Source organism: Triturus cristatus, chromosome 5_1, assembly GCF_964204655.1.
Source record: "Triturus cristatus chromosome 5_1, aTriCri1.1, whole genome shotgun sequence".
NCBI classification, from domain to species: Eukaryota; Metazoa; Chordata; class Amphibia; order Caudata; family Salamandridae; genus Triturus; species Triturus cristatus.
The window spans coordinates 210,826,139-210,849,379 of NC_140587.1; the positions used below are offsets into that span (position 1 = coordinate 210,826,139).

At 43.0% G+C, this 23,241-nt stretch overlaps 1 protein-coding gene across 1 annotated transcript in view; it reads left to right on the plus strand.

Moving 5' to 3' along the window:
- Positions 1-23,241, plus strand: part of LOC146830648 (uncharacterized) — a 515,492-nt gene that overhangs the window by 418,626 nt on the left and 73,625 nt on the right. Inside the window, exon 19 of the mRNA XM_085604827.1 lies at positions 14,397-14,603. Within this exon, the coding sequence (XP_085460953.1) occupies positions 14,397-14,603 (207 nt within the window). The remainder of the gene's footprint in view (positions 1-14,396; positions 14,604-23,241) is intronic.

The following is a 23,241-nucleotide window of genomic DNA, read 5'->3' on the forward strand; positions in this document are numbered from 1 at the left end:
AACCAAATGCCGATATACTTAATTTTTTGAGGACACCATGTGAAACTAGATGATTCAAACATATATTGATAACATGAGGGATTTAAGGGTAAAATCTCCGTTTTAGAGAAGTTCAATTTGTAGCCTGAAACCTTAGCATATGAAGCGATTTCCTTCAGAAAGGGGGGTAGGGAAGAAACTGGGTTAGACATATAAATAAGAACATCATCAGCATATGCAGACAACTTAATTTGGTGAGATTTGAAATGAAAACCATTAATGAGAGGGTTATTTCTGATACGTTCCAAAAATGGTTCCAAACAAAACAGGAAAAGTAATGGTGAGAGAGGGCAGCCCTGACGAGTACCTCTTTGAAGGGAAAAATAAGGGGAAAAAAGACCATTGACAAAAATACATGCTTTAGGGTTGGTGTATAACAATTTAACATATGAAATAAACTTCGGCCCAAAACCAAACCATCTCAAAGTATGAATTAAAAATTCCCAATTGACACGGTCAAAGGCCTTTTCAGCGTCCAGGGATACAGCAGCTAGGGGGGAAGGATAGATTTTGCTAAGAGCAAGGACATTGGAAAACATTCTGGCATTATCCGAGGCTAAACGGCCTTTAACAAAACCAACTTGGTCTGGATTTATGAGCAAAGGGACAATTTTTTCTAAACGAGAGGCCAATATTTTTGCAAAAATTTTACAATCGTAATTAATGAGTGAAATGGGACGGAAGTTTTTACAATAGGAGGGATCTTTGTCAGGTTTGGGAATCACAATGATAAGGGCTTCCAAAAAGGAACCTTCAGCATGGGAGCTAGATATAAAAGAGTTGAAAAGTTCTAATAATTTAGGCGCAAAGATTGAAGAGAATGCAGAAAACAGTTCAATTGAAAAGCCATCAGGGCCAGGGGCTTTTGCTTTCTTCAGAGCTTTGAGAGCATCAATTAATTCTGCTAGGGAAATATCTTCTTCAAGGGATTGGAAATTATCTTGGGAAAGATTGGGTTTAGGTATATCTCGGAAAAAAGAGGCGAAATCTTCTTCAGAGGGCTTGGTAGTGTCCATGTATAAGAGATTGTAATATGATTGAAATGTGGCAGCAATATCAGCGTCGGACGAGAGGAGAGAATCATCCATTTCTGAGTGAATGGGGCCAATGGCTTTACGTTCCGATTTGATTTTTAGATAATTTGCTAGCAGTTTCCCAGCTTTATTTTGGCCCCCGTGATATTTTGACTTAATCTTGAGGAGAACATTGCAAGCATCGTTTGTTACTATTTTATTCAGGGTGGATTTAGCATTGATTAAGTCTTGAAGTGATGAGGGAGATTTGGAGGAATAATACGTGTGTTCTAATGATTTTATGTGGGCTAAAGTGTCTTTATATTTAATGCGTAGCAGCTTCTTCTTCTTGGAGGAGTAGGCAATAGTAAAGGCTCTGAAAGATGCTTTAAAAGCATCCCAATTGTTATGTAGGGAGGTATCTGAAGAATGATTGAAAGAAAAAAATTCCTTAATAAAAGAGGTCGCTTCTGAAATAAAAGTAGGGTCTGATAAAAGGAAATTATTGAACCGCCATCTGCCCTGTTTGCAAGTAGTAAGAGATAAGTCAATATGAGTGGAGACAGGGGCATGATCTGATATAAAGATAGACCCAATGTCAGAGGATTGTAGACATGGTAACAGTGGTTTGGATACAAGAATATAATCAATACGGGACCTGGTATGATGTACAGGTGAGAAGAAAGTAAATTCGGAGGAATCAGGGTTACTTATTTTCCTGGTGTCAAAAAGTGGGCGAGAAGAGATGGCTGTTTGAAATGATTTGTGGGTTTTGTCAGGTTTGAATTTGCACTTGGATTGCCTATCAGTGAACGGGTCCAACCAATTGTTAAAATCACCCCCAACCACAATGTCAGAAGTGGAAATTGACAGTAGTTTCAATTTTATAGATTGCCAAAATTCAGTGTCTGGCTTGACAGGCCCGTAAATATTGAAGAAAGTCACTTGTCTTTTATTAATGAGAACCTCAACAAGTACCCACCGACCATTTGGGTCACACTCAGATGATATAATCTGTGCATTAATAGACCTGTGAAATAAAATAGCGACACCACCATGACGATCAATAGCAGGAGAGAAGACAATCTGATTTACCCATTGGCGTTTAAGCTTAAGTGATTCTTTATCATTGCAGTGGGTTTCCTGTAAAAAAGCAACTTGGGCGTTAAGTTTAGCAAGGTGAGACAGTATCTTCTGACGCTTGACGGGGTGACCCAGACCACGAACATTCCACGAGACGACATTAACCATACTTCTGGATGCAGGGGAACGAACAGTAATAGGGCCACAAAACTGCAGAATGGACAAGATAAAAATAGGAAGGACATTTTACAATGAGTAAGAAAAATGACCAAATCTTAAGAGACAAGTCTATACATGAAAACAAGGGTGAGACTGAGAGGAAATAGAGGGAAGGAAAAGAAAGGAAAGAGAGAAGGAGAGAAGGAGGAGAGAAAAGTAAAAGGGAGAAATAGAGAAAAGTAAACAGATCAAGGAAAGACATCCAGACCTATAAAGAGAAGGAAAACCTGAGAGCGGAGAACGAGGTGACACCGAAGGACGCGGATACATAGAAAGCAGACGCAGAGAATAATAAATGGGCGATGGGCCCAATAGGCAAACAGAGAGACAGAAACTCAATGGGGTGAAACAAATAAGTCAACCAGAACAGTTAAAAAAGGAACAATTCCAACATTATGACCAAAGTTTAAGAACCAGTAGCCATGCCATGTGAGGAGAAATTATGAAGAAAAAGTTTAAGCTTCTCCGGATCCTCAAAGTAACGTGTGCGACAATCATGAGTTATCTTGCAAAGGCAGGGATGAAGAATTCCATATTGAATATTAAGCTGACGAAGCTGAGGTCGAAGAGCGAGGAATTCCTTGCGTCTGGCGTTAGTAGCAGTAGAGACATCTTGAGATATATAAATGTTATGGCCAGACCAAATAAGACGACGCTTGATTCTCACAGCCTTCAAAACCTGCATAAGCTCTGTGAATTCCAGGAACAACATTATGATCCCTCGAGGTTTGTTGGATGATGGTTGAAGGCGACCCAACCGGTGCGCTCTTTGAATGTTGAGGGGATTGGATGTGGACTGAAGATCAAGAAGCTCAGGCAGAAATTTTTGTAGGAATGAGACAAGGTCAACCCCTTCAACATTTTCCGGCAGGCCAAAAAGGCGTAGTTTATTTCTACGATTTCGATTTTCAAGATCCTCTGTGTGGAGTTTTAGTTTGAGAATTTCTTGCTCGAGGGAAGGAATCTTTACAGAGACATCTTGAATGTTACTAACCCGTTGCTCAAGGTCTAATACTTTACTTTCCATAACCATCCATCGTTCCTCAATTTGTTTGAGCCTGTCGTTGGTAGCGGACATGAAAGGCTGAAGGCCACGGACCTCATCCAGAATGGAGTCCAGAACAGGGTTCTGTGATGAAAGGATTGGTGAAGGTGGATCGTTTTTGTGCCTTTTCGGTTTCGTACCAGAGACCGATGGCCTGGACACATTGGAATCACTAGCCATCTTTTAGAAACAGAAAGGCGGACACCCAAGGGTATAAAAATCACCAAGGAGATGAAAGAGCTTGACGGCACAGTACTGGAGCAACGAGGACACACCACACCAACCGGGATATTACGTCAAATCAAGAAGAGCTAGTTGAATATGGATGTAGTCCGCAATTCCAGCAAGATAAAATCTATCCCAGGATGGACACAGTCATAGAAACCAATAGAGCCATATCGAACTTGAAAGTAGCCCAGCAGCGGTATGTAGAAATAACCTCACAGAAGTAGAGGAAATTAGGGATAGTGGGTCAAGCTGTCCAGCGCAGGAGAGGAGAAGCACATAATCCGCAACATATGACAAGGCAATGCATTGTTGTAGCAGAGAACGCTGACATGCCAGTAATCATGCCCCGTATTTGGAGTAGCTCATATTAGGGACAAAGAATAGGTACATAGCAGAGGACAGCCTAGGTTGATAACAATTCGTGAGGGGGATGCGAGCGCCGTGAGGAAACGCATCAAAATGGCGGCCGCTCGCATCTCTGAGGAGAGAGAAACGCCGCTACGGTGAAAACCGTTGAAGCAGTGGGTTGCGGCAAACAAAAGCAGCCAGCGGACTCACCGCAGCATCCTAACAACAGGACAGTCCCCACGGAGAGAAGATCTGCTCGAATACAGGAGGAAATAGGGTTCCGAGTCCCGCGACGTAGCGGAGCTCAAACAGGATCCGCCATGACACTTCGGCGGTCAAGCCACGCCCCTCGCATCTGATATTTTAAAATGAAAAGTAAAAGGGTATACTGGAGACGTTTTCCATTGCACAAAAAACATCCAAATTCAAATAAACAACTCATTTTTGTGCAATGGAAGGAAGGAGTGCTGCAGACACTTGAGCTGATAACGGCGGGCCAGGTTTTGGTGCATAGCGCCATCAGTCGACTGAACAAACAGGGGGAGTAGGGGACACATGCTATATAGGCTTCTTTCAGGTGGATATACATTAAGCTCAAAAACTGTGAATAACTGAAGTCTGTCCTCGCGATAAAAGAGTTGGGGCAGATTTCAAACAAATGTTCAGGCCATGCCAGAAATTGGTAACTCCTGGAAGGCCTCCACAGATAGAACAGTGGTTAGATACAGTGCTTACTTTGTAAAATAATAAGTGAGAGGGCCCTTGTCAGGAGGCCACTGTTGATTGCACCACCCAGTGCCCCTGCCAGTGCTTCCAATGACGGTACCAACACAACTACTAACCATCACACTACAAGTGTGACAATTCAGACTATCTCAGGCCCCCAGAGCTCTATGAATGGCTTGGGCGGCTTGTGTTAATCATTTTTAATGTATATTGATTTTATAAAAAGCTGTTTGCTGTTCTCATCTTTAAATTAGAGAAACCATGTGGCAGACTTTCATAAATGTTGACAATTAAGTGCCAGTGCTGAGCACAGGAAACCACCAGCTCAAATTAAGCACTGGAATTTAGATATAGTCTAAACAATTTCAAGATTTGCCTTCTGAGGGTTATGACAAGGCCAAGAAAAGTTAAATTGGGGAGCTGATTCATAGATTTGGCAATGCTTCTACTGAAAGAGCATCTATCCTGAAAGTCAGCTAAATCTCCTAAGGTGGGAACATGGGGAAAGAAACCACTGAAATGTGGTGAAACGAAGAACAAGACTATCTCTAGGAAAAGAAACAAATTACCGGACACATAACAGTCTAGAACAGTTTGACGACTGCCTTGGTTCAAAGATTGATGGCGGAGCCCCATAGCATGCCACCACATGGCAAAGAATTGAATCATTCTCCAAGCTGAGGAATGAATATGCGACAGCCAATAATTCATGGCTGGACATTCCCCCGGGGACCCCCAAAGACCCATCCACACATTCATCAAGACTAGGTCTTTATGACTGTGATCTTTCTTACATACATGGCAAGCCATACCTAGACAACTCACCTGTCATAATATATTTTAAAATAGCATTCCTCAGAAACTGGTTAATATAGAACTTGGGCACACTCATATGATATCACTACCCGAAGGAACATGACCATTGATTGTATTAAAATGAAAAATGGCGCATGTTGAAGACAAATATTACTTATTGCTATAATGTAACGTGTAATGTAATGATGATGATGATACCTATTTCTGTAACGGAAAAATATGCAATTCTATTATCAAACAAAATAAACTAATAATAAAAAAAAGAAACATGGACAACTAATTCACAGCTGCACTCTCTGAGACCTTACTGAAATAGTCCTTTTCTAAAATAATAAACTATATATTATCAAATAAGGAATTATGTACACAATGGAGAATCACAAACATACCTCTGAGAAGCTGTGGAGCTTTTAAGGTAGTAGGGCTTACAAACAGCAATGTGAGTAGAAAGTGAAACTGAAAGCAACCATGATTCAGCAAAATCCACCTCAGAGATACAGTGTTAAGCATCATTTGTTATTGTATGGAACATTCTATGTCACAGGTAGTCTGGAGAAAAGAGGTTTTAGAATGTTTGACATTTTGCTGCCCCCCCCCCTCCCCTTCGGTCCTTAAACATAGGTTGTGTCCCTACAGAGCCCTTCGAAGAGCCCCTGGTGGAACTCACTGATCTCCAGAGGCATTTTGCCATAAGTAGGCCTAGCTGTTTGCCAGACACTATGGTTCAAGGGTGTGTGAGTGGTGCAAGGCAGCCTAAAGTGCAGTCACCCAAGGGGGCAGAGAAACAGCACCATATCTTAGTAGGTATGGTGCAGCTCTGCTCTCTTCCGTACATGCAACACAGCACAGCAACTGTGCTTGCTGCACTGCGTTGCATGAAAATAGAGCGCATTTAGCCTTTTTTGATATAGTCAATGCATTCTGCTTTGCCCCCCCACAGTGCACTGCATAAATCACCAACGTAACATGATATAAATTCAGAGGAATATTTCAGCAAGTAGACCCTGTCACATTTAGCATCAATGTCCAGTTTAGACATGTTCTTGTACACTCGGGCCGTCTGGTTTCTAGGTGGCCCACCTTTAGCGCAAAAATTATTTAAAATGGTTTACCAATACCTAAGTTTACATCATTTGGTAAAAATGCTATGATTAGAACTTTGGTCTTCCAGATCCACAATTCAATCTTTAGGTCACATTTAACAAAAATGTTCAGTCCTTTCAACCAACAGAATGTGCATCCATGTGCACAAAGCGGTTAATTGTCTCTTTCCAGACACCTTTGGGAAATGTTGCTCCCCAAGCTCTCATAGTGCACAACTGTTTGAACTGATATCTCAATACTGAGGTACCCACTGATCGTTTCAATACCCATTGTATTTAGTTTTTTTCCTTGGAGCAGTATTAAAACATTTGCAGGACTCTTGCAATGCACGTATGTACTGACCTGCTACACAACGATACTCCAGCAGTGAGACATTTGCAAGTCTCCTACTGTGTGCCTCCTTCCTGAGCTTTGCCATGCACTGAGATGCCAGTACTGAGATATTCACAGAACTCTCATGATTCATTCCCTCAGTAGCTAGTAAAATGATGTGACATCTCAGAACCAAGACATCCTCTGAGCTTTCATAATACGCGTCTGTACTGACTCCCACAATGTACTGATGTATGGCTTTTGACAGTTGCTGCCGGTGCACGTAAGAGCGGCAGGGCAGGGGATAGGGGGGTGAAGACGACAAATGACGATGAGGGAAAATAAAATTTAAAAAAAACAAGAAAACCACTTACCTTGCGCTCGCCGTATCGTCGTCTATTGATTTCCGTTTTTCTCCTAAAATGGAGTCCTTTTCATAAAAAATTCTCCAAAATGGACATCTCTTTAAACTCTACAAAATGGAGATGCCTCTGACCCCACACTATGTTGCCCCTCAACATTGCTTATGTATCTGTTTTGTGAATCTTATGTGACCCAATGCACTATTGCTAAACTTACTATCATGGTTTTTTATACATACCTTTCTCTCACTCTTTCTGTATTAATCTTTTTCTTTGTAATACTCATTCTTCCTGCATTCCCTTTCAAATTCTGACCTTCCTCGCCCTCGCAAGTATTGTTGTTGTTTCTATAACTTTTACCGCTTATTATTTTGTTTTGTTCATTGATTCATCCATATGTCTCTATAAGTCTTCTATATTTATGCTCTGGTATTACTCTCTCTTCAGGTATTCCCTTTCTAATTGTTTGTATTGATTGTTGACTCTATCTTCTTACTCTAACATTTTTACCGCTTATTAATTTCTTGGCTCATTGATTTATCCATATGTCCCTCTAGCTCTTTCTATATTTATGCTCTTGTATTACTCTCTCTTCCGGTATTCCCTCGCAAGCATTGTTGTTGTCTTCTACTGATCTGCTCTTATTTGCTAATTGTTTATCTATTTGATTGGAAGCTTTGCTGCTGGTATACTGATCTGCTCCATTTGTGCCGATTGTTTATCTATTTGATTTGTTCCATGTTGTCGATATAATTTGTTTATCTATTTGTTCTGCTCTATTTTGCCGATTATAATTCCTCGCTTGTCTACCCTATTCCTTGTCTAGCTCCCATATTTCTACCCCCAACTCTCCCAGTGCCCCCCTTGGTTCCCTATCCTCCTCTCCTGCTCTACCCCCCATTTCCTTAACTTCCCTCTCTCCACTCTCTCTTCCGCTCACGTCTACCCAACATGCCCCCTCATAGCATTGACCATCACCCCCATGACCCTACTCTCTCCAAACATGGCCCCAACTCATTGACCATTCTCTACCCCCCAATCTTTCCAAACATGCAAAGAAAAACTTCAAACATAAACTCCTTATCCGTAACCCTGAAACAATCATTGTTGGTAACTACCTCAGCCTCACCTCCCCCATTATGACATACTACATCTTTTACTCCAAATGTCCTTCCAAATGGAAACGCATCTTCCTACAACACCTCCCAATCTCTAAATCAACTAAAATACCATATGGGTTCAAAATATCCACCGCTCCCTCCCCAGCCTTTCATGGTGATATTGATATCTCCATCTTCAAACAGGTAACATCCTCATACAAGCCACAGTATCCCACCTTTCCATCTTCAAACACCACCTCAGCTTTATTTCACTCCTCCTTGACCACTCTGCTCCTAACACTCCTTCTCCCCTACTGAATAACGCCCCTCCAACCTCTCCCTCCCCCTTCCCCTTCACTCCACCTCCACTCTCAACCATCCAGCTAACACCATCCTCCAACAATTGACCTCACCATCACCCTCCCTGGACCTCTCTACAGCAAACGACATCCCCCAACCACCATTACCTATTTCTTATCCCCCTCTAATTTCCCTCTCTCTCTCCCTAACTTCCGGAAATCACACTCCTCAGACCCCTACACTAAAAACGGTAGCCCCCAATCCCTGCCATCTACTTATCATTCCCCTCCCTTGACCCCCTCTTCCTGACCCCCCAACCTGTCTCCCCCCTACCCAAATACTCACGTCCTCCTCCGTCCTCTCCCTTCAATCCCCAACACAACTCCTCACCCCCTCCTTTTACCCATCCCAAACACCCTCTTCTCCTCCCCACCCCCTTATCCTACCCCTCCAGGCCCTCCTAACTCCACCTCCCAATCCTTTATCCTAACCCCCGATAAATACACAACCCCTCCACCCCAATATAGCCGCTCTCCACTCGCTCTATGCCCTTTTATCTTCTCTGACCACATCTCCTGAAGTTCTTAACCTCCTGTCTAACCTAGCCCTACCCCAAACACCTAACAGCCCGGCACCCCTGACTCCACACCCACTACCCTATCTCCCCCCTCACACATCAGTCCACCCTCTGCAACTAACCCAGACCATTCCCTACACCCAGATCATTCCCTTCCCCCAGCCCACACCCCTTCAGTACCTCCCTTTTCCCTAATTGCCCCGAGCCTACACACCATTGAACTTGACCTATCTAATTTGATTACTAATCCCATCTCACCTAACAGCCCAGTCACATCTCACTCCACTCCCCTATATCCCCCCTCACACATCAGTCCACCCTCTGCAACTAACCCACAGCATTACCTACCCCCGCCCACGCCCCTTCAGTACCCCCCTTCACCCCAATTGCCCTGAGCCTACACAACACTGAACCTGACCTATCCAATTTGATTACCAAACCCCTCACACCTAACAGCCCCATCACCCCTCACTCCACACCCACTACCCTAACTCCCCCCTCACACATCAGTCCACCCTCCGCAATTAACCCAGACCACACCCCCTCGGTACCTCCCTTCACCTTAATTGCCCAGAGCCTAGAAGATGGCATCTTCCTCAGCTCCAGAACCCTCCCTCACCATAAAATCGCCATCCACCCCCAAAAAATCCCTAACACCAAACACAATCATTGGAGATCGACTCCTCTCCGCTGCCGTATACATTGACCTTGCCGCACCTCGAACCATCTCTCCCCATCTGACCTATGCAAATCTGATCTTCCTAGTTTACCAACCACCAATCCCCCTCTCCCCTACTCTCACATCCCTGTTATCCTAGGGACTAATAGAATCCCCTCCTCCCCCGCTTCCCCCAGACCACCGCCCCAACTCACGTTGATCCACTCTATCCACTCTTGACCACCCACCATATGCAACCCCACACTACTTACATGTATGCTTGTCAACTGTCGCTCCGCAGTCCAACATGCCACAGAAATTTCAGAAACTATCCTGAGTGAATCCATTGACATTGCATTCCTCACAGAAACCTGGCTCAATGACCACTCAATGAGCATACTTGATCTACTCTCCCCCCTGGGATACTCTATTCTTAGAAAAGATAGACCTGACAGAGTTGGGGGTGGTCTAGTCATTATCTTTAAAAATGAACTTCAGCTATCCCTTGTCAATAATCCTGGCTACTCCTCCTGCGAATACCTGGAAGCTGAACTGACAACTCAAAATTCCCACCCAATTCATCTACACAACATCTATCGTCCCCCCCGGGATCCCCCCAGCCCTTCATCGAGAACTTATCTGAGCTCCTGACACAAACCTCACTATCCAACTCCCAAAAAATCTTTCGTGGGGATCTTAACCTCCATTGAAATGATACGATGATCCCAATATCTCCTTCCTCACTAATCTACTTGAGATCAATGAACTCAAACAACTATGCCTGTCTCCAACACACACCAAAGGAGCCATCCTTGATGCCATTCTTTCCAATGAAGATCTGGCCTCCATGACTAATATCGTCCCCATTGACTGGTCTGACCATCACCTTATACTGTTCACCATTGCTAACACTGCAAATTTCCCCACCTCCAAAATTAACAGACCTAAGAAATTGACCAGAAATCTAAAACGTATTCCCCCGGGTATTCTTGAGTCTAAACTCCAAGCACAACTTCTTCTCATTCCCCCCTCACAAAATGCTAATGAGTTCACTGAACAGTTTAACAGTACTGTCACCGGTATTCTTGACTAATTGGCCCCGCCTAAACTCAAAAACCAAAGAAACACCCCCTCCAACTCTTGGTTTAATACCGAGCTTAATAACGAAAGACGGTCAATCATTTGAAACCAAACTTCCCCCGCACCTCCAAATCTGATCGCCTTCTCAGCCAGATGTGAAGAAATTTCCCACTTCTCGGAAAAAATAGCCAAAATTGATCAATCCTTCCTTCCCACACAGCTCCCCTCCAACTCCCAATGCAAACCCATCCTCACCTCTAATGCCTGCTCCACATCCCCTTGACCAGTTGACCCCTTCTCTCTTCCGCTCACTATTCTTCTGCTCCCCAGCGACTCACCTCAAACACCTACTTCCTCACCCCCCTAACCACTCCCCACACTTATCCCCTACCACATCTCTGGAAACCAACTCCCCTAACTCACAATTCCTAAGAACAATGCCTCCTTGCTCAACTTCCTCCCCGTGACTGAGCTAGAAGTCCTTAAAATAATTGATAATCTTAAACCGTCCTCCCACACAAAAGACCCCTTACCCTCTAACCTTGTCCCTGCCCTTAAGCACATTATCCCCCCATACTGGACCACAATCATCAACACCTCTCTCTCCACTGGCTGTGGCTGCACCTGTATATCTATTTTGATTTGTATATTTCACATGATGTTTCATTATCTTTTTATCTACTTGTATGCCATGTTTGCTTTATGTTATCTTCTCATGTAAAGCGCTCTGATACCTTTGGGTCTAACCAGCGCTATATAAAACTTTTAAAATAAAATAAATAAAAATAAAGGCAAGTGTTTTTCTTTTTTTTACATTTTATTTTCCCTCTTCGTCTTCTACTTCACTACATCTATCCACCACCACACCTCTGCTTCGCCCCACCGCTCTTACCTTCACCAGCCATGACTGGCTTTTGATACATTTGCAGAGTTCACAAAATGAACCTCTGTTCTGAGTGCACCATTCACTGATATTTCAGTACTGAAATACTGAGGGCCACATGTATCTAGCATTTTACCAATTTGCGATTTGGTAACATGTTACGGAATTCCAATTTGAATTTCGAATACATACCGATTCTGTACTAGGAAGGGGCGTGTTTAGGGTGTCCCTTCCTAATATCGAATCACAGTGGTATGTAAAAATGTTTTGCGATTGCAAAACATTCACATTTTACCACCTACTCCAGGTAGGTGGTAACCGATTCACAAAGGGAAGGGGTCCCCAAGGGACCCGTTCCCCTTTGGGAATGGTAGAAAAAGATTTTTTCTGAGCAGGCAGCGGTCCCAGAGACCACTGCCTGCTCTTAAAAAATGAAAGGAAAACTTTTATTTTTTCTTTTTTAAACACAAACCGTTTTCCTTTAAGGAAAATTGGCTGCATTTAGAAAAAAGGATTGCTTTATTTAAAAGCCATCACGGACATGGTGGCCTGCTGACCCCAGAAGGTCACCATCCGCGTGATTTTAGCGGTTTCTAATGGGTCGCAAATTGCGACCTACCTCATTAATATTAAGGTTGGTTTGCGACTCACTAACTCATGGAATTTCATACGTTAGGAATAGTGATTACTTAATTGCGATTCACAGAAAATCGCAATTAGGTAATCGCTATTTCCAATAATGATACATGTGGACCTGAATGCTTTGATTTGGATCATTCACTGATCTCTCAGTACTAAAGCAGGGACAAAGAGGACATATGATTTTCTAGATTGCTTTCAGAGTACACCATGAGCCGGATCATGAACAGCTGCTCTGGCTCATAACAAACAGAACATCGCTTTTAATACGCTTGCGCTGTCTAAAGTGCTTTCATTTAACCCGACATCATACAGTCGGGTGTCCTATCGGATAAGCAGACAAGCCCACTTCTTATCCACCTCAGCTAAAGCCGCCAGTGGTCTTGATACATATTATTATTATTATGACTAGGACTAGGACCAGTTGCAAGCCAAGAAGCACTGTTTTGACACTGTTCTACAGAAGACAGTCACATACTCTAGCAAGCTAAGGTACAAGCTATTGCAGAATTCCAAATGACAGAATACCACAGACAAAGTCAATATAACATGCTGAGACCCCGGTAGCAATAGAAAGACCCCAATACTAATGGAGCTATTCTCCAGAGGAGCAGGAGTTGGTTTAAGTACGATTTCGAGGCAAACTCAATTTGTGTCTCAAAGAACAGGCTTCCAGTGATATGGATGTTCCAGGAAGGACATTATCCTAATGCCTTTTACGTTATGTTAGGTGTGTTTGAAAAGCTCACTATCACCTATGAGGGTATCTTGGTGGTGAGCAGGTGTGTGTGCCTAGCCCTGCCTATGGTATGTTGATAAATTAAAAAGCTAGGTCTTCAGCTTCTTGCCGAATTCAAGAAGAGTGGAGGAGGCTCTGATGCAGGGCCGGACTGGCAGTAGCGGGCACTGGGCATTTCCCCGGCTGGGTGGGGGCTGGTTGTGTGCCCCTGGGTGAGAGCTTTGACACTAGGGGCCGGTTTTGTAGCAGTACTGCAATATCGGCCCTGTGTAGCAAAAGCGGGAGCAGTGCTTCTTGCTAGCACCCCCACCTTCTGCCCTCTGCTCCTAGGGCTGGTGGAGCATCAATCTGCCAGGGCTGGTTGATGTTCCCAGTCTGGCCCTGCTCTGATATGGAGTGGAAGCTTGTTTCTCACACTTTCGGTGGGATGTAAGAGAACACCCGTCCTCCTGATCTGGTTCTGTATATGCATGGGATGTGTGCCAGTAGGAGTCTTGCAGAGAAGAGGTGTGTGGGTGGTTGGTGATCTCAGGTGGCAGAGCAAAGCGTAGGCAGCAGAGAAAGCAGCCAGGTTCCCCCTGTGCTATAGGAGGGATCGGTGACCGGGTTATGTTTGTGCCTGCAGCCCCTGCACAACTCGCATTTAAATTTAATTTAATTGTATACTACACTCTATAAATCTGACTGTGGGCACCCCAGGGCACTTGTGATCAGAAGGGGACACCACTCCGCCTGACTCATAATCTATTCCCTGGTGGGTGTAGGTGCAGCCTGGCATTTTTATATATTTATGTTTGGTGATCTTTTTTTGGCACTCATTGTAGTCTGTTCAACTGCAGGCTAAGTTTCTAAAGTTTTTGTATTTTACATGCTGCAAAGAAGGGTTCTAGAAATCCATATGTTGGTGTGTAGCAAGTATGCCAACAGAATTTAAAATCTGATTATGTAACTGTGGAGGCAAGAGTGTAATCCCAAATCATGTAAGTGCTAAAGACAAATAGAAAATGAATATTCCATCTCATTTATTTATCACCCATTGTAGTAACCTATTTCTATTCATCATTATTGTTGAACAAAATATGTTTATTCTCTTCCTGATAAACTAACATGCAGTTTAATCCCCAGCAAGGGCAGACACCGCTGCACCTGGCCGCACAGAGTGATCACTCTGAAGTGGTGAAGCTCTTTCTGAAGCACAAACCAGAACTGGTCACCTCAGCCAATGTGGAGGGCTCAACGTGCGCCCACATTGCGGCTGCCAAGGGCAGTGTGGCCGTGATCAAGGAACTACTGAAATTTAACAAGGTTGGGGTCATCACGGCACGAAACAAGGTGAGAGCATAAGTGGGTTTTTTCTGACTGGCCTAGGATATGGTGTCTCTTATGGCAATGTTTTTCTTGTCTTGGACTACCGTTCCATAACCCTTAAATGCTGTCATATTCTCTCTGAATGACAATGTTGTACCTAAAAAGGAAATTAAACAATGACCACTTTAGAGATACCCTGTTAAGCCTTCTTTCAATTCCATGGTAAAGTTGCAACTCTCCCTCATGCGTGAGCTATTAAACACACTTTAAATGTCACAGTGGGGCTTTAGGAATTAAATAACTGGTTTCTTTAAATCACATAATACAATAGTTTTCACTAGCTTTAGTGACATATGCTGCTTGTTCTTGGGCACAGTGCTTGTTGGAAATGCCCATCTTTTGTGTGGTAGTCCCCAGATGTTTGCCTTTTGTTTCACAACCTGTGTTTGTTGGCCATAGGACTCTGTGATTTGATAACCAGTGGTAAACATGGACAAATCGGTATTAGCCTCATTGGCGCATTTAATTTGTTTGTAGGTCTCTAACATATGTTGACACCTGTACCCAGGGCCTGCAAATTAAATGCAGCAATCTTTGTGCCACCCACATCAGTAGCCCTGTAAATCATATCTCTAGGGCTGCCGCAGCAGCCTGAATGTGTTGTATTAAACTGCCATTTAGGCCTGGAAAAATAAACCTTTTACCAGAACTAAACATTCTTTTTTAATACGTACAATTCACACCCAAAGTAGGACTTAAAAGCCCATAGAGCAGGGTGGTATGTAAAAAGTAGGACATTTATATTTAATATTTACATGTTCTGGCAGTGAAAAATCTCCAAAGTCGCGTTTCACTGCGGCAGGGCTGGCTCTCCCGTAGGTAAACATTGGCTTACACTGTTACAGTTAATAAGTGCTAAATTCAGTTTGGGAATAGCTAGAAAAATTGTTCAAGAACTCATTTTAATAGTAGTTTAAATTCCAACTTAATGGTCAAGTCTGGTTTTATGCTACAATTTTGTAAATTACACATTTAGAAATTTGTCATTTTCCTGCCTAAATAACAAAAGCCTTTCCTGCAACTGTCCAGCTGTCATCTGACCACTGATGACTCCCCTGTCGTGAGATGGGTATTACTCCAAGACAATAGACAAAGAGCTTTTACTGGGGAGGGAGACTCCTCCCTTGGCAGGATTGCCTAGAGGCCATGCTCAGCCAGCTCCAGAGCTTCAAAGATGCATACCTTTTCACTGGCAGAGAAAGCTGACACCTAGCCCTGCCTCCTTTATGTTTCTCTAGACAGGCTGACTTCAAACCCAGTGGGAGGGAAGGAACTGACCAGGACTGGTTTACGGGGGGACAAAGACTTGCCCACTACCCTCAGGCTGGCACTGGGCATAAAAGTGGACCTCACAGACCTCTCCTTAGAGTAATCCTTGACCTGTGAAGAATCAGAAGGACTGCACTGCTGTCTGAAGAACCTGTAGGGAGAATGAACCTGATTACCTTGAATCCAGGACCCCAGAAGTGACACAAAGGGTTAGTTGGCTGACCTCCTGTTTGAAAAGCAGGGGCACAACAAGCTTCCAGAGGCATCTCTCCCTGCAACTGTCCACTTAACCAGTTCCTACTGGATCTGCTCTGGACCCTGATGCTAGCCTCTGCTTGAGTCCTCCTAACCCCCCAAGTGGTCCTCCCAGTTCCTGGACCCTGGACGACTCCCCTCAAACTCAAGAAATGGGACACAGTAGTAGTACATTTCTTTATTCGGTTAAAACATGTATAACCGTAAAAAAGATACATAAGATCAGATACAAATAATCATAACATCTCATCAAAGTTATAATAGAACACAACAAGATTGAGATAAAAATGAAAAATGCATAGCCCTAATACAAGATGAGCAAAAGACATACAAGTGATGGACGGAATGCAGAACAAATCAAAACATTCACCCCCCAGTCAAGAGATCTGGGTTAAATCCATCATTAGTTTGCTCACCATGCCACCCCAGTTTAGACCTGGCCAAGATGAAACATTGTCCCACTACCAATGTGCTTGAAAGGTTAATATATCTTTCCAGGGTGGATTTACGGTTTTCATGAGTTAAAACCAGCCTCTTCGGGAAAGGGAGCAGAGAGCAGAATGCATAATCATACAAAAGCATTAACATACATCCCATGCCCAGGATAAAAATTGGGCCTAGCCAGACCAATTCAAAAGCAAGCTACAAGCATCAATCGCAAGCAAAACTATGTGAAATCAGCCCAACTAAGAGTTATGTTTAAATTAGGGCCAGGCCTCTCTTAGTACAGAGGAACAGCATAGCAGAATTTACTTGATTGATATTAATAGCTGTTAGAATGGGTATTAAGATGTTTCTCCTGGGTGGGTATAAAAAGCATAGAACTAAGCAAAATGGCCATGGTCTGGGCTGGGGGATTGGCACATTCACAGGGACCAAGGGTACCCTGTGCGGTCCATCCCTTGGGAAGACTGGTTAATGGCAAAAGGAGGTTCATTCTTAACCTAGTTAAGAGCTGGCGATGGTACGTATTGTGTACTCAGGTCAGATAAGGCTCAATTGTGGGATAGGCATGGACCTCTGGTTTCTGTAATTGCACCGTTCTCAGTCAACAGCGTTACGGGTCAAGAAGTTCTGTTTACCCAGATATAGTCAGCCTTGAAAATGCCAGGACAGGAGAGCAAGTTAGGGCGACCCAAGGCTGCCAGTTCGATCTTGATATACTTCAGCCAATGGATCGCACTCATATTATCAAGGGAGCGACAGTCCTTGATACTCATTCTATTCAGTTTAGGCTCACTTTTAGACCGGATCGAGATCCAGCGCAACAAAGATCTCAACTTTATGTTGTCAGTGATATATTTGAGGCCCAGCTCATGCACAGCATAAGTAGAAGTGGATTGCGGAACAGCCAACAGGCGCCTGGCAAATATGTTTTCTTCAAACTGGGTGGCGCTACAACCCCTGTATCTACATATATCACTACCATAACATGTGGCCGAGACACATTTGGCTTTATAAATATGAAGCAGAGCCGTCACTGGTATCCTGCCAACCCTGGCACTAAAATCCATAACTGCCCACAGGAGCGTGCTAACATGAGTCTTTTAGAAAACAGTAAAGGCCCCTAAGTGTTCCTATCTACAAGGAAAATGCCTAGGTAGTTAAAAGTGTGTACATGACTAATCTTAGTGTTGTCACAAAAATGAGCTTTTGGTTTGGATGGTTTATCACCAGCAACCAAAATAAGGGATTTAGTGTTATTTATTGACAGATCAAAACCAGCCATGAAGTCAGCAAAGGAGTCAAGTAGCAGTTGAAGCTCTAAAGCCATCCTTGACATAAGGACAGCATCGTCTGCATATAGTAAGACTGGTAAGGGTCCGGCTCCAACACGGGGGGCGTCACATTGTTTGCCCATCAGCACCGCCTCCAAACCATTCACATAGATAGTAAATAGAAAAGGGGCCAGCATGCACCTCTGCCTGACCCCTCGAGAAATGGGAAAACGATTAGTACAGGAACCATCCACACCAACTCTTACTGAAGCAGATATATCCTGATGTATGTCCACCAAGATGTATACCAACACTGAATCCTCGCCAAGAGACAGCAGCAATGCCCAGAGTTCCGAACTATTTACCCAGTTAAATGCTGATGTGAGATTCATGAAACCCAGGAACAGAGTAACCTTCTTAGCTATGGTATGCAGGACTTAGTAACTTTTTTTCAACTTTCTGTCTTGATAACTGATTGAGACCACCGAAACTCATCATTGTCGAGACTCTCTTCAGATCCCACTTGCAGCTTGGCTCGCCAACAACTCATCAATGACCACTTTTTCTCCATAAAGGTCTCTAAGTTAGAAGGTGAACTTTCCGCATGGACTCACCTGGTCCGTGTATCCGGCCAGGACTCCATTGCATTCAGCCTTAACTTTTGACTTTGACTCGGTTTAGTGCGACCAGGTACCTGTGGTTGTTGCTTTGTACTTTTTAGTGCTATTTATAATTCAAATTTGAAAAATTCATAGCTCCAGTTCAATTTATTGGATGCTTGTCATTTTAGTGTCAGTTTATTCATGACAATAGTCTCTATTTTTCTAAATTGGTTTGGGATTTTTCTTGTTATGTTGTCACTTTACTACTGTTTGAGTGTTGCATAAATACATTGCACTTTGATTCCAGGTTTGGCCTGACTAGTTTGCCACTTATGCCATAAACCAATAGCTCTATCCCCATGACTTTGCCTTTTGAATGTTTGGGAGGTGACTGAGCTAAACAGGTATAAGCATCTCTGGGTCACACTGGGCTGTATGGTTGCCAAGCGCAACATCGCTAGAACCTGGAAGGAGGGAGATGTTCTTAAGTATGCAGAATGGGCATCGGACATGGACTGGTGCTTGCAGGCGTAAAAGGCGGTGTACGAAAGTAGAGGTTGCCCGGGTAAATGGACCAAGGTGTGGGGCCCGTGTAACAGAAGTAGAGGCTTTATTTGTACCCCATTTGCAGAACCGAGTGACGTTGTTGATGATATGACACCATAGGCTGACAGTTGCTGGGCTGATGACATTATGCAAAAAGAACTATTGATGGACAGAATGCAGAACAATGTCATACATTCACCCCAGTACAGAGATCTGGGCCTAAATCCATCGTTTTTTTGCTCCCCATGCCATTTCAGTTTGGACCCAGCCAAATGCAAATCAGTCTTGACCCTGTGCCCCATGGGAACAGTCCAGCCCGAACTGCCAGGCCAGGTCCTCCCTGGACTGGAAACAAGCATCCTAGGACCGGTTTTGGGGTTTCACCCCTCTTCAGCCAGGATAGCTTGATTCCAGTCCTAGGATGCTTGTTTCCGGTCCAGGGAGGACCTGGCTTGGCAGTTCGGGCTGGACTGTTCCCATGAGGCACAGGGTCAAGACTGATTTGCATATGGCCAGGTCTAAACTGGGGTGGCGTGGTGAGCAAAAGAATGATGGATTTAACCCAGATCTCTTGACTGGGGTGAATGTTTTGATTTGTTTTGCATTCCGTCCATCAATTGTGTGTCTTGGGCTGATGACATTAGAGTGTTTTTTCTTTCCTTTGACCCAATGTACTATATGGTTTCATTTATGTATTCGGTATTTCCTCAGTATTGTATTTTGTCTTGTAACTGCACCATTATTGTGTTTATTTGTTTTATTTTAATTATCAATAAAAAGAATTTAAAAAAGAAAAAAAGCCTGACTAGTTTGTGCCAAGCTACCAGGTTTATTTAGTGACTTTTGAGGTTCACCATGCGAGGATTGTGATTGTGTGCTCTCTTCAAAGCAGCAAGTTTTACCTTATCCTCTTTTTTATCCTGTCATGTCCCAGTAGGAACTGCATCACCACTATGGACCTAGGGGCATATTTACAATTCCACGGTGGCACTTTTACGCCGCTGGAGCATCACTTTTGTGACACTCCGGAGGCGCAGGGCGCTGGCCCATATTTACAAGGCCACGCAAAGCCACCCTCCATGAGTTTTCATGGCCTTGTAAATATGGAGTAAGGCAATGCCTTACTCTGCGTGGAACGGGGAGTTCCATGGGTGTTGCTGTGGGCGTTCCCATGCAACACCCATGGTTTTTGACACTGTCCCAGATTTACAATATGACGTAAATCTGGGGCAGCGCCAAAACTAACGCCTTTCTAAAGCAGGCGTAACAAGCAGACATGTTATGTTAAGAGGATTTATAAAGTGCATGCTTACCAAAGGGTGTCTTAGCGCTAACTGAACCTGAGCACGCTGAAGATGGCACACAGTTATTAAAAAGCTGGGTCTTAATCTCTTTCCTAAAAGTGAGCAGTGATGGAATGGCTCTGATGTGGGCCGGAAGGCTATTCCATAGTTTAGTTGTGCTGAATATGAAACTCCTACCTCCCCAGTTAGCCTTCAATATTCAGGGGATCACTAGAGTGGTGGAGCTTGCAGAGCGTAGAGGTCTGTTAGGCATGTACCATCGAAACGCGTGCCTTAGATATTCTGGCCCTGTATGGTAAAGTCCTATGCACGCACGGCAGAGGCATTTGAATTTTACCCGGCTGTGGATCTGAAGCCAATGTAGCTTTTGGAGCCCGGGGAAGATGGAGTTGAATTTCGGGAGATTCAGAATCATTCTGGTTACGTTATTGCACTAACTGAAATTACTGGCATGCTTTTATTGTATACTCATATATAGACTATTACAATAGTCCAGTTTTGAGAGGACTAAGGCAGTAGTCAAGTTTTTCTTGGAATTGTCAGGGATACATGGTAACATTTTTCTGATCATCATGAGGGTATGATAGGATGAGGATACCACTGATGAAACTTGTGCTCCGAGATTGTCATCGATGATAAACCCCAAGTTTTTGGCTTTGGAGGGAGGGAGGGAGAGATTGGGTATGAGCCCAGCAAATCTGGCCACCAGGTTGGGGACCAGGAAGGAGAGAGGTTCCCAAATAAAATCAACTCTTTTTCCCGAGTTAAGCTTTAAGCAGTGCCGGCTCATCCAGAGGCTGACTGCTTTATTACAATCTTTTTTTGTGTTGAAATTTTTTATTAAGTTTTACAATGAAATACACGTCAAAACAAAATAGGTAAGAGCAGTGCATTGTTAATAAATACTTAGGGAATATTAAAGGAATAAAGAGTAACAATGAATACATAGCATTTATGGTTGATACAGACGAATAAATATTAAATATAAAAGTAGGCATATTATTTATAAATAGTTTAATAAATAAATAGATGAATAGTGAGTAGTGAAAAAGACACAGATAAGAAATTGATATAGCATATAGTAATAATAAATAAAATATAAATGAATCAGATATAACTATGAGACAGTAACTCCATATAAAATCATCGAAATAAGAGGAAGAAAATACTCACCGTGCGAGGTATAAAATATAATTGTTTGAAAAAGGATAATCAAATAATGTATGGAAGGAAGAGAATAAGAAGAAGATAAAAAGAAGATAGTAAATTTGAAGAATAATGTGGAGAGGTGAGGCCAGAGTAAGGAAAGGGAAGGAAAAGGAAGAAGGAAAGGGAAAAGAATGGTAAAGGAATATGGTAATATTGAAGAGATAAAGCAAGTGGAGATGGCAAAAACGTAATATATAATGGTGTAAAACAGTGAATTAGTCTGCTTGACTGCTTGTGTTAGGTGAAGCAGAGGAGTTAGAGGGATCATAAACTTCAGCTTTTAGAAAAGGAGACCATGTCTGGAGAAACATATCAGCTTAATCCTTGAGGTAATATATCGTGCTTTCATGTAAAGTCGCCTGCATCATTGCCACTAACCATTCCTCTTGTGAGGGTGGGGATGATGACTTCCAATGGCGCAGAACACACATTTTTGCTGTAGCCAACGCAGTATGGAAGAGATGGATTTGTGGTTGAGAGCTTTGGAGAATGACGTAAGTCATGTAAGATAATGTTGGCAGACGTAAATGGTAGAAGTAAGGGCATTGTGGAATGTAAGGTTTTACCAACAAAGGTCCAAAAAGGCTGTATTTTTGGACATTCACAAATAATATGCATTGTATCACAACCAGAGGTAGAACACCTCCAACAATCGGCATGCGAAAGTAAACCAGCTTTATGCAGTTTAACCGGTGACCAATGCCAGTCATGGAGAATTTTAAATATACAAAATTTAAGCCTTGCTTCACGAACTCCTTTATGTAAACCCTCTAATATCTGTTCCCATTCAGTAGCTGTATAAGAATTCGATAAACGGGATTGCCATTTAGTTTGAAGATTGTGAGATAGGCTTTGTGAAAATAAGTGAAGCGTAAGGGTTTTATGGATGCCAGAGGTCACTCCTTTATGTTTCCCCCATATGTTTAAGCAGGATAGTATTGGAGAAACTTGAAGCAACCAAGGGGGAGACCCAAAATGTTTCTCTAAACAGTGTTAAAGTTGAAGAGATTTAGAGGAACGTTGTATTGGAAGATTAAAATCCTCCCTTAGTTGTTATAAGGATTTGAAGTCGCCGTTATGAAGAAGTTGATCTGGGGAGTGGATGCGAGCTGCCTGCCACAAAGGCCAAGATAAAGTACGACCATTAATACGTATACCTGAATTATTCCACAAGGGAGCCTTGACATGAATACGTGGATGTGAATCCAATAAACGATGTCCTCTTTGCCATGATTTATGCATAACTGATAAAATCAGATTTTTGGGATCAGAACGACTAGTATCTTTGCCATACAAAAGAGAGAGACCTAAGTCCATGGATAAAAGATGGCGCTCAATATAAACCCATTGCGGGATATCTTTGACTCCTGGTAAAAAGCAAGAGAATTGAGAGATGTGCAATGCGAGGGAGTAGTGTTCAATAGATGGAAAACCAATTCCTCCATATAATTGGTGGGCTTTTAATTTTGACATTGCAAGGCGTGGCCTAGCTGAACCCCATATGAAGATCTTAATCTTAGAATCTACTGATCGAAGCGTAGCTAAAGGGATCTGAAGGGGAAGCATGCCTAAAACATAAATGAAACGGGGAAGAGTAACCATTTTGATAGCTTGAACTCTACCCCACAGAGATAACCCTAAAGTTTTCCATTTGTCAAAATCACGCTGCATATGAGAAAGCAGAGGAGCTAAATTGTCT